The sequence below is a fragment of the Mustela nigripes genome, chromosome 3, assembly GCF_022355385.1.
Source record: "Mustela nigripes isolate SB6536 chromosome 3, MUSNIG.SB6536, whole genome shotgun sequence".
In the NCBI taxonomy this organism is placed as follows: domain Eukaryota; kingdom Metazoa; phylum Chordata; class Mammalia; order Carnivora; family Mustelidae; genus Mustela; species Mustela nigripes.
In genome coordinates this window covers 164,357,317-164,370,314 of record NC_081559.1, presented here as the reverse complement: position 1 = coordinate 164,370,314, position 12,998 = coordinate 164,357,317, and the positions used below count along the sequence as shown (strand labels likewise).

The window sequence follows — 12,998 nt, the reverse complement described above, 5'->3', positions numbered from 1 at the left end:
GCATTTCATGCTGCCTTACCATCAACCTCCTCCTCAGAATAGGTCCCCACCTCATCTCAGACTTCTCAGCTCTTGCCCACTCTGATTTTCCTAAGCGATTATGAAGCTTCCAGTAAAAAGCAATGAATCCTCAGATATCCGGAAAAAAGCAAAATCAAAGAAATTACATTTTTCTGTGAATGCAAAACTTTTTTGCCTAAGAGCATACCAGATCTGTTTTTCCACTATTTCAACATCAAGCACACTTCTAAATTATACTAGAATCTATTGTTTCTGTCCCCCGTGGCATTTATAGTATATAAATTCAGAACCTATATACATGGTTTTTAAATCTCTTTTCCAAAGGCCATTTGGCTTTCAATTGTTTTTAACAGAAAACACAAACACACATACACTGACCCCCTTTGGGAGATTTGTGGCCCATACTCACAAAATGCAGAGATTGCCGAACAAACCGAACACAAAGACAGAAGGGCAGTGTGACATTTTCTACTAATAACGTGCAACATTTTATGCCATTCGACCACCATTTGTTGAAACTCTATGGTGTGGGAAATATTTGGTAAGAGCTGGAATGGGCAGAAAGATGAAGCAGACTAGTTTAGTTATCTACTGTGATATACTTTCACGCCACTTGGTACTTTTCCATCAAGGCCAGCTTTGGAATTTTGACTAATTATTATTTTATGTTTTTTTTTTAAGGTCTGTCTCTACCACTGGAGCATAAATATCCTACAAAGAGGATCCTATTTACTACACGCCATGGAGTAGAAATTCAATAAATATTTACTGAATAAAAATATAATAGTAACATGTTCTAACTAGTGGGTAAGAGTGTCAATTTTGAAAAAAATCTTTTAATAAAAAGGATTTTTCCATCTAGAGCAGCATCGGAGAAGAAAGATGGATTCTGCCTCACTGTTTTTTCATTCCACAAAGTCTGCAATACAAAATAGCTTTCAAAGCCCAAGGGGACAATGAGCCAACACGTCTACGTTTTTTTTTTTTTTTTCTAAGTTGGAAAAATGAGCTGATGTTACTCCTAGTAGAATCTTACACTGTTTACCTAGGGCTCTATTAAATTTCCGACAAATACCTGCAACTGCCTCTGTAAATTTTCCTAGTAGGTAAAAGGAATGGGACTTGCTTGAAAAAAAAAAAAAAAACCCTACTAGCCCCATACATTTGCAGAATGTATGTTTCTACTCTCACGCTCAAAAATCTTAAAACATTTACTTTTAATGAAACTAAAAGACTTCTTTTCCTTAGTATGTACTTCTCAGCTTACCATTAAACTCTTAATGGTTTCGTTATTTAGATTTACTAAGCCTTTACTGATTACTAGACTGTACAATGCCTTTGGCTAGTCATATCTTAAAATTATGTCCAATTAAATTAAGTAAAACCTATGGTAAATTAAAAGGAGTTCCCTGAGAATTTTTATTTTGAAGGGAAAGTTTTTTTCCCCCTAATGATATGAAAAGAACTAATTTATAAAGACGTACTTTTAGCAATAGTGATGTCACATAGAGAGTACCATCTTTGGAGTGGATTCATCTACTATGAAACTTCTGAGTCTCAGTTTTCTGATATGTAAAATGGGAATGATGATGCAAATATCTAAGGTTGTGAAAATTAAAATGAACAAATTCATGCTAATGTTAATGATGTCTTTAGTAATGGTAAATTATTTTCTGAATTTTATATTTTAAAAAGTTTATATTCTTATAACTGATATGCATTCTGGTCTGATAGTGTAAACTGTGAAGATTAACATTTATGTCTATTTTACTTTACTCCCAGGAAGTATATAATAGGATGGATGTCCATGATAATTTTTATAAAACATATCTACAATATTTCCTGAATCTCCCCATCCTTTCCATCTCCTTCTACGATTATCATTTGTGGTAGGCATAATGGTCCCCCCCAAAGATGTCCATACACTATTTTCTGGTATCTCAAAATATGTTATGTTACATGGCAAAAGGTACATTTGCAGATGTAAGGTTAGGTTAAGGTACCTTGTGAATGTAAGATGTAAAGTTAAGGACCTTAAAACAGGGATATTTATTCTGGATCATCTGAGTGGGCCCAACATAATGATATGAGCTGTTAAAAGCAGAGACCTTTCTCTAGCTGGAGAGGGGAGGAAACACAGCAAAATGTTTACTTGGAGAGATGAGAAACACAAGAAATATTCACATGCTACTGTTTGCTGGAGGATGACAGGGGTCATGTGTCAAAGAAGGGACTTCAGTCCTACGAAGGTCAAGTATTGAAACCTGAATGAACTTGGAAATGGAGTCTTCCCTTCAGCCTTTAGATAAATGCCCAGCCTTGATGACACTTTGGTTTTGGTCTTGTGAGAAACAGAGAAGAAAAACTAGCCAAGATCACCCAAATTTCTGACAGAATGGTAAAGCTGCACGAAGTTGTTAAGTTTGTTGTAACTTGTTATGGCAGCAATAGAACATAATACATCACTGATCAGCCCCTCATCCTCTCTGTTCTAAACTGTCTTACTGAATTTGTCTCCTACTATTGATCTCTAGACTTACTTACTGACAACACCTTTCTAGCTCTGATTGTCATGACCATTTCCAAATCCTGCAGTAGCGTCCTACTGCCAATTCTATGTCTCTGACTCTCTCGCCTGACATTAAGTTACTTATCTGGCCCCAACCTCCATTGCCAGTCTCACCTCCCACTACGGAGGTGATCTTGCTCTGCTCCTACGTAAACAACATTTCCGTATCTCTGGGTCTACTATCACCCATGTCTGAAACGTCCATTCCTGTCATCATCATCCTCACAGTTTAAACATTATACATAATTTAAGGCTTAGATCAACTCTTCCCTTTGCATCAGGGTTGGAAGTGGTCATTTCCATGGCTACACTAACAGCAATATAATAATATTAACATCTAAACTGATGTTAGTAATGATATTAACAGTAGTCGCTGCCATTTATAAAGAACTTACATCTACTGGGCACTGTTTAAGTTCTTTCATGGTGCTCATGAAATAGGAAGACAGAGTCCATTATTTTCACAGCCAAGGAAAGGGAGGTTTAGAGACATTAGATATCTTGTGCATATAGCAGAGGTGGGATTAGAACTCTAAAACTCTCATATCTGTTTTCTCCACTCTGCTGCACTTCCTTATAGGATATTTTTTGTTTCTCTTGCTTGTTTTTATCATGTTCCACCTTGTTTTATATTTCCTCCAGCCTAAAACTCCTTTCTTCTAATAGATATATGTATTTTACAGATTTTATTTATTTATTTGACAGAGAGAGAGAGATCACAAGTTGGCAGAGAGGCAGGCAGAGAGAGAGAAGAGGGGGAAGCAGGCTCCCCGCTGAGCAGAGAGCTCGATGCGGGACTGGATCCCAGGACCCTGAGATCATGACCTGAGCCAAAGGCAGAGGCTTAACCCATTGAGCCACCCAGGTGCCTCTTCTAATAGATATTAAGATCCTCCAGTATAAGACCTAGGAGAGTAAGGACTATGTTTTGTCAAGTTTTGCCTTTGATAGCACCTACCAGAATGCCTTCCTTGCAAACAGTGTAGTTGATAAAAAAAAAATATGTACTTTGTGAGATGAATAAATGTAGGGTGATGATTAAAATACCATAAGAATTCATTAGTAAATTTTTAATAATTTGATTATGAGTGTAATCTCTAGTTTTAGTAAAGGATACTGCAAGATAACTTGCTTTTGTAGATGTAAATGGATAGTTCCTTAACAATCGCTTTCAAGTGTTCTATTTCTTCTTTCTATAAATAATAAAAACAAAACACTAGAATATGAGATGTTAAGAAATATCTGACATATATTTATGTGATCATTTATTTAAAATCTCACTGTGCCAGTTTAACATACTGAGGAACACATTTTTTTTTTTTTAAGATTTTATTTATTTATTTGACACAGAGAGAGAGAGAGATTGCAAGAAAGCAGAGCAGCAGGTGGTGGGGGTGGTTAGCAGGCTCCCTGCTGAGCAGAGAGCCCAATGGGGGGCTTGATCCCAGGATCCTGAGATCATGACCTGAGCCAAAGGCAGTGGCTTAACCCACTGAGCCACCGAGGCACCCCTGAGGAACACATTTTTAAGTTACCTTGTCTATAACAAAGATGAGTTGTACATTCATTCATTGTAGCAAATCCTGAGTACTTAGCAGACATCAACTATAACTATATGTACCACAGATATGAAAATGAATGAGCTATAGTTCCTCCCCTCAAGGAATTTATAGGCCTAATGGGATTCAGAAAAATACAAATATGCAATAATAACAATACATACAGAGGTAACCCTTAAAAATCTGAAAAAGAGGCTGATATGTTTCTATTATAAAAAGTATTTTTCAACTCAACAACAACAACACAAAATAGCCCAGTTAGGAAATGGATTTCAAAAGACTTGAATAGACATTTCTCCAAAGAAGATATACAATGCCCTATGCAAGATGAAAAGCTTTCTGTAGCTGGATGTGACGGTAGTTACTGTCACTGCACTGTCCAATTGGAAATGGTTGAGGAAGGGGTGCCTGGGTGGCTTTGTTCGTTAAGCAACTGCCTTTGACTCAGGTCATGATCCTGGAGTCCCAGGATCGAGTCCCACATCAGGCTCCCTGCTTGTTGGGGAGTCTGCTTCTCCCTCTGACCCTCCCCCCGTTCATGCTCTCTCTCTCTCTCTTTCTCTCTCAAATAAATAAATAAAATCTTAAAAAAAAAAAAAGAAAGAAAATGGTTAAGATAGTAAATTTTATGTTTTGTACATTTTATCACAATTACAGAAATAAAAATAAGAGTCTTCTTTTTAGAACAAACTATAAAATTCAATCCAAATCTAAGAAATGTTAAATTAATTTCCATTACCAGTAAAGCTATTGTTCTTAGCTACTTGCTGATCCCAGTTTGCTATAGAAATGGTTTACTACAATTCATAATATGTGGTGACTAACATAACATAATTTTAAAAATCCATAATATGTTTATAATAGTTTTCACTTACGCAAAATATTCTGTCTACCTTATCTGTTATATTTAAACCACTTGAACTTAGTACAAATAGTGGCATGACTATCAATACTTTTAATTAATTGTGGCTGATAGTATTGTAACTGCTAAAACATTATTTCGAAAGTGAGAAACAGACCTGCACGTAGGGTTCAATGCATATTCTTTGTGAGAATCCTTAACATGCTATATCCTGTAGCGTTGATTTGAGATTTCTTTAAAATTTATTTATGTGCTTGTATGCCGTTGTCTACAACTCCATCACAAAACTGATGCTGGAAAACAGAGGCTGGGGAGTACGGGCTAGGAAGTGCTCAGGAGAAAGGAGAAGCGAGTTTGGTGGGCATACCAATACTTTGGAAAATTATAATGTACATCACTTCAGACATTCTTACTGAGAATATAAAGTCTTACTTTATCATTAGGAATAATGATTTGCATTAATAATGATTTGCACTCTAACTACTTTGTCAGTGGCTGATTAAAAGCTAAAATAGGAAAAGAAGTTTCAGGTCTACCTTGTTTGTCCTCATTGCAATATTAGAATTACACTCAATCCACAGTTTTACTGCAGTGATCTTTTCAAGCCACTTGGCCACTTTCTAGTGGTTCACTAAACTAATGGCTCCAGAAAAGCACACGGCATTGACCATCTGACAACCAGACCAACCAAGAACACAAGGGGGTAAATATGTCCTAAATATTAACAATGCTTAATTTCTTCTACATCTTTTAGGTTAAAAAATAAAAATAAGTTCTATCAGTTTCTTTTCTTTTTCCCAGGGAACTTAATCATGCATCCCAAAAAGTACATGAGCTTCTCATTGAAGAGTACTACATCTGAAACTATACCAGACATGGAGAAAGACACATAACATATGAAAAAACAGGCTAGCCAGAAAACAGAGAAATAAATAAATGATGGTAGTTACTAAGTGTTATCATTAGAGTCAATATAAAGTCCTGTGTCAGCTTAGAAATCACAAGATGAAAAGAAGATGAAAATCACTCATAGGTTCCTGAGTGACCACAGGTCATAACAACTGATCTCCACTTTAAGCTCTGAATCCAACATCTTCAACCTGCTCAGTCATTCCCACAAGGATCCCGTCTGTCATTAGAAGAGCAAAACTCTTTTTTTACTTCATTTCCCCCAAGCTACAGTCCTATTTCTTTTTTTTTTTCCTAAGATTTTTATGTGTTTATTAGACAGAGAGAGCAGGAGAGCACAAGTCGGGGGGAGACGCAGAGGGAGAGGGAGAAAGCAGGCTCCCTGTGAGCAGGGAGTTCGATGCAGGACTCAATCCCCTGACCCCGAGACCATGACCTGAGCTGAAAGCAGATGCTTAACCAACTGAGCCACCCAAACACCCTGCTATAGTCCTATTTCTATATTTCCTTTTTAATCAAAACCCTGGAAAGAGGGGCACCTGGGTAGCTCAGTGGGTTAAAGCCTCTGCCTTCAGCTCAGGTCGTGATCCCAGCATCCTGGGATCGAGCCCTGCATCGGGCTCTCTGCTCAGCGGGGAGCCTGCTTTCTCCTCTCTCTCTGCCTGCCTCTCTGTCTACTTGTGATCTCTGTCAAATAAATAAATAAAATCCTTAAAAAAAAAAATCCTGGAAAGAGCTGTTTCCATCTATCCTGTCCAACTCCATAGTCACTAGTCACATGCACCTATTTACATTGATGCTAATTAAATCAAAATTGCAAAAAAAAAAAAAAGGAAAATCAGTTCCTCCATCATAGTAGCACATTTCAAATGCTCAGTAGCTATGTGAGGCTATTGCTACCATACCATATTGGGTAGCACAGGTACAGAAAATTGCCCACATTGCCAAGAATTCTACTGGACAGTGCTGGTCTAGACCACACTAGAGTAAGAGTGAAGTCTCCCAAATCCATAGCGCCTGGATCCAAATCGCAACGTGTACCTTCACTACTTGAGTAAACTTGGGACAGTTAATTCCCCACTGCTCACTTTGGTTTTCTCATCTGTAAAATGAGGATAGTAGTAATTATTTCCTGCTTCAAGCACATTATTGTGAGGTTTAAATGATTTACATGTGAAGCGCTGTATCTAATTCCTTTGCCTGCACACAAAAGTGTTCAATAAGTATTATTCTTATTTTTATTCTTGATATTCTTCTCACTGACTCTACCTTACCTCCCATTTCCCTCCTGCACCAATAAGGTCTTGTCCACCACTGCAAGGTTTGTCAAGGTTTACCAAACTCCCCATCTTGCCAAGTCCATGGTCAGTTCTCCGTCTTCCATCTTACTTGACCTTCCATCTTACTTGTCAGAAGCACCTGACACACTGATAATCTTTCTTAAAATATTTCCTTCATCTGGTGACCAAGATCCCATATTCTTTCCTTCTCTTCTCATTCTCTCTCTCTCTTTTTAATGGCTGCTCTTCCTTGAGCCTTCTTTGATGAATTGTCTTCTGATTTTCCAATGTTGGAATATCCCTGAGCTCACCCTTTAGTTTTCTTCTTGACTAAAGTTACCTTAAGTAATCGTATCTTGTGCTGTGGCTTTAAATACTACCTGTGATCACTCCCACATTACATCCTTAGTCTTGACCTACTAGGCTCTGGGACTCATACTAACCGGACTCATACTAACTGGACTCCAACTGACCATGTAACAACTTGCTTACATGTCTAGACAGGCATCTCAAAGTCAACATGTCTAAACTAGAGTTCTTGATGCCCCTGTGAGGCTGAATTGACTATTGATAGCTTAAACCTACAAAATGATTTTAACTTTTCAAAGCATATTATTATGCATTTTAAAATATTATCTTTAAAAAATCCTTGTTAGATTTGTCAGATGAACATTCTATGGCTCAGATACGTCAGGTAGGTTTTTAAAGAGGTTATAGTAGTTTATCTCATATAACTCAAAGTTAGCAATGGAATCCAAGTGTCCTTGTTATTTCCATGTGTTTTCTGCTGAGTAATAATGTCTAGCAAGTCACATCTAATCTTTAGAAATGGTGACATTAAAGGTGAGTTTCCAATTAACAGGCAAAGCAGCCCACCAAGTAGCATGGCAGAAGACAGCTATGACTTAGCAGCATATGTACTGGACAACATACCTTCAAATAAATGGTTTCTCTTTTGACAGTTATTGTTTACATATGATTGTGATGATATCATATGCAATAATTTCACTATCTTTTAGAAAGATCCCATTTTGCTGAGTATTCTACTCTTTAGAAGGCAAGTAAGCAGTCTTGTCTGAAAACCCATTCTGGTTACAGTGGTATTTATTTTTACGATGATAAATACCATCTTTCTCCATGTGTTCGGCACATAGTAGGTGCTCAATATTTATCCCAAAACCCTGAACCAGTGGAAACAATTATTTAGTTTAACACCATGTATTCTTTAACTTATATAAAGTTATGAATATCTGTTTTAGGTTAGGTTCTGTATTTTTTTTCACTTATAGGCTTTATTTTTAGAACAGTTTTCAGGTTATAGGTATCTATAAGTTTTAAGGGAAAAAAATGCAATGAAGTTCTAACTGCTAGAGATATATAAAAAAGACTTCAATTTCAAAAGGCCACCATCTATCATGTAATGTAACTAATTATGTATAAATATTAGCAATTTTAAAAATCATTGAAATATATTCTCTATGTCCATAAATTAAATTTTTATTTGTACATTAAAATGAAAAATAACATTTTAAAACACCAAGTGAAAAATACCTGTCAATAGCCACATTGAACATAGTGACTTACAACCACAATATAAGGAAAACCATCAAATAACTATTTCAATATGATATTATTATATAAGGCTCAGATTCCAGAATGCTATTATAGTTATATAAAATCAAGAGTAGCCGGGTCCAGGAACTTAATGTATCCTTAAATTCTTTTGGATTGCAGATTTTTGTCCTGATTTCTGTGTATAAGAACCCTAGTAATTCAAACACAAATGAGATTTTATCCATTTGCCTATAATTTATTTGCTGTAAGAGAAACACCCTATTACATGCTTTTGTTTGTTTGTTAAGTAGAAGATATGTTATTATTTCCAAGATACCAGGGATTTAATGTTTAATTATCAACAACCATTTGAAAAGCCATTGCTTTGACTCACAAATTTCTTAATTGCTAGCTGTGGCTTTTCTGAGCAGGAGTAGGAGCGCTGTATCTAATTTATTTTTGCAGATGTGATTTAGAAACTGAATTTTAAAGTAGCAAAGCTCTGAATATCTTCACTATCAGCAGAAAATTCCTCCATCCCTGCTGCTGGAGAATATTGCTGCCTTGAAGTTTTCCCAGGGAAATAAGTACTGCAGTAAGAAAATAGATACTACTGGTAAATGCTCCTTACAACCTGAAAAAAAAGTTAGGTCATCAGCAATAAAAGATCTATATGATTCACACAAAAGATGAGGTGTCATCTTCATCAGGGTAACTTGCTGAGAATGAAAATTGATTTGGCTGGTTCCCTCTTGAGGAACCTAAGAAAAGCAAGTATTTCACAGAGCAGATCATCTTTGCAAAGGGCCAGCCACTGGTAATCCAGCTCCCACAGCTCAACTCCTCCCTGAGGAGGAAAGACATTTTGTGCCTCTCAAGAACAGGGGCCAGGGTTTGCTTCAAAGAAAGCTCATTCATCACTGAAAAACAAAGTTATTGCTTTATTTTCAGGAAGGTTAACAGGTTTCAAAGGCCCCCTATCTCTCTGGAACGTGTGATCTTCCACTAATGACTGCAAGATAACGAGCAGGAGAAAAGAATATGTACTTTAATGACAACTCACATACGAAGTCAAAAGTAACATAAAAATGCCTACCCGTTTGGCTGAGCTGAGAAGCACTGCGACTTTTCCGGGAGAGGCCAACAATAGCTACCATTTTGGCCCCAATGCTAGAGCGCCGCTTTTTGCCGCCGGTGCCCAACGCCCCCACCGCTGTGTCCGACTGGCTGCCGTCCGTCTTCTCCAGCGAGCACATGTCTCCACTGATGCTGGTGCTTTTGGTCATGTTCTTGCCGGAGATGCCCATTTGTCTGCTTTGCATTTTGGATGTAAAGACACTGTAGGCCGATGGATCGTTAAAAGGGACGGCAAGAGTGAAAAGGAAAAGACAGAAAATGTATTTTAGATGAAACGTCTGGAGTCTAACGAAATGATATCATTTATGGGATCTATTTTTAGAGTTTAACCATTTGCATGTACCACGGTCTTGAATGGGCTTTACGATTCAGGGTCAAGCTCACCCAACTATGGAAACTAATAATCATGATTTCATTTCCGCTTGTCACAGAAGGCACCGGTTTGCGTGGCCACAGAGGGAAAAATAAATGTTCACAAAAAATCAGAGGGCTTATTTAAGATAATATACTGTCCAGCAAGGGCAAGTATGCTGCAGAGAAAGCTGTACAGCAAAGGAAGACGTTTCCAAAAGCATTCTTCTCCAGTCTGCTTTCCTATGGCCTTCAAAAAGAAATTACACGAGTGGTAAAATTCTTCGAAAAAATAACAAAAATAACAGCGTCCACTGCTAAGAGTGGCCCTTCAACATAAGTTCTTCTCTGTCTCCTAAGCTTTAAGAGTTATCTAATAATGGTTAAATTTTCTAACAGAGATTGATGTTTTCATTAGTTTTGAATTAAAAATAAGTTATTTCACCTAACAGAATTTCATATTTATTGCTTTCTATTCTCCAAAAATAAAGAAAAGGAAGATTTCCCTCTTGCATTCATTTGAAAGAAGGAAACCGCATTATCAGATCTCTAGGCAATGTGGTCAGAAAGCAATCAATGTCTCAATGAAGCATGTGAGCTGATTAACGATTACTGATTACTGGTGATGATTACTGATTAGCTGATTACTCCCATTGGCTGTGTTAGCACTGATTACTGATTACTCCATTGGCGGTAGTCAGTAGACTAACACTGACAATGGGAGTAACTAAAGACAGGACCCTTGATTTTTCTGTGATCATTGGAGTGTGGCGGGAAATAGTAGAGGTTGAAGAATCTCGAAGCAGGCTATCCAGCTGGCCCCCAAAACCTGAGAGAATGTGAAGGAAGTGGTCTGTGTTGCAGGAATGGGAAGCCTTAATCGCATATCATTCTGACTCAGGATTAGAGTAATAACTTCTGCTTTAATTTGGTTTTGATAGTATGAGTGAATAACATAATTATAGCCGCAAAAGAAAAGAAAAAATCAAGAAACATTAGAAATATATTTTTTTCATAAAGATTTTATGTATTTATTTGAGAGAGAGAGAGAGAGAGAGAGAGAGAGCCTGGGCAGGAAGGAGGTGAGGCAGAGGCAGAAGCAGACTTCCCGCTCAGCAGGGAGCCCTAATGTGAGGCTCCATCTCAGGACCCTGAGATCAGGACGAAAGCGTCTGCAGACACTTAACTGACTGAGCCACACAGGAGCCCTAGAAATATCTTTAGATGTCATTTAAAGAATGGGAATTAGAAAACGGATCTATTGAGATAAGCTCTTATTTCTAATTTAATTTCTTGGTCTCCCTAAAAAAAAAAAAAAAAAATTGTTTTTACTTCATCTTAGAGTAAAACCTCCTAAAAGGCCAGGACCACATGTTAATTTTATGTTTATTTTCTTCAAGTATTTCAGAGGGGAAAGTCCTAGTGTAACACTGTTTTAAAAATATAGTAAACTAGGGGCACCTGGGTGGCTCAGTCAGTTAAACCTTCTACTCAGGTCACTATCTCAGGGTCCTGGAATTGAGCCCTGCATTGGGCTCCCTGCTCAATGGGAAGCCAGCTTCTCTGCCCTCCCCCTTCTGCTCCCCCAACTTGTGCTTTCACAAACTCTCTTTCTCTGTCAAATAAATTAAAAAGGAAATCTTTAAAAAAATACAGTAAACTGTACTATTTTACTCCTCACATTAGTTTAAGAAGAAATGAGGCATAAATTGGCCAAAAGAGAGAACAGTGTATATGTTTCTATAATACCCCAAATTAATCATTTTCAAGCTTGTTTGATTTTGCTATTCTTTAATAAACAACAATAGAATAAAAGAGAAAGAGTTTGGGAGGCGAAAAGATACGGGCTGGACTCCCAGTTTTGCTGTTACTTAACAGACTTCCTTGAAAGAGTTAATTGCTCTACTCTGAGCCTCAGATTCCTCATTTGTAACATAAGAATACTCTATTTTCCCTTCTTCTTTTAAAGAATAGGGATAATATCTCTAAAGTAAAAATTTAATAAATTGAAATCACAATACTTTTATTAAGTAATATGGGCAACAGATAGAATAAGGCTACAGCCCTTCATCATATAAATACCTAACAACACCAGTAGAAATGATATTTATAGTTATAAATTTATAAACTTTCGAAATTAAAATGTCTATAATCTCTTTAGGATAGCCACCATTAACACAATGGATAGCAGACATCACGGAGAGTCGGGAAATCTGGGTTTGATCTTTGGCTAACTCATTCGGGAGAGTTAAGCCTTTTCTGATAATTAATTTTCTCAGTAAATGAGAAGATGTTAAGTAAAGCACTAAACAGAATGCTAGCCACATAAAATCTCCAAGAATTAGTCTCCCCTACCTTCTCCTCATTATCACCACCATCACCACCACTGCTGCCATTTCCATTCAGCAGTCATTAAACATCTTAAACTGGAGTTTCTGCAAGGTCCCCTCTAACTATGATATGCTTTGCTGCCCTGTGATATTTCTTATCCCATGGATTCTGGGCAAATAAACACGGAAATGCAACATACAATTTTCACTGTATGTTTTCATCAGAAAAGCCTAGAAAAGCTAAAGTTTAGCTGAAACTAAGGTTTTTCAAAAGAATAATGTGCTCCATATAACACGTCAGAAAACCCCAGTACTCCTGTCATGGAGGCATCTTTCCCTCAAATAAATACTTTTCGAAAACAGCCTCTTGCAGCATCTGGGTGGCTCAATGGGCTAAAGCCTCTGCCTTCAGCTCAGGTCATGATC

The 12,998-nt window shown here is 37.2% G+C and overlaps 1 protein-coding gene across 45 annotated transcripts in view; it reads right to left on the bottom strand.

The window, feature by feature from the left end:
- Window positions 1-12,998, bottom strand: part of RIMS2 (regulating synaptic membrane exocytosis 2) — a 600,488-nt gene that overhangs the window by 72,038 nt on the left and 515,452 nt on the right. For 25 of the 45 annotated variants that reach the window (XM_059394973.1, XM_059394974.1, XM_059394987.1 and 22 more), the window contains one exon: window positions 9,851-10,092. The exons of the other annotated variants lie outside the window; for them this stretch is intronic. In XM_059394973.1, the coding sequence (XP_059250956.1) occupies window positions 9,851-10,092 (242 nt within the window). The remainder of the gene's footprint in view (window positions 1-9,850; window positions 10,093-12,998) is intronic. 45 annotated transcript variants of the gene reach the window in all.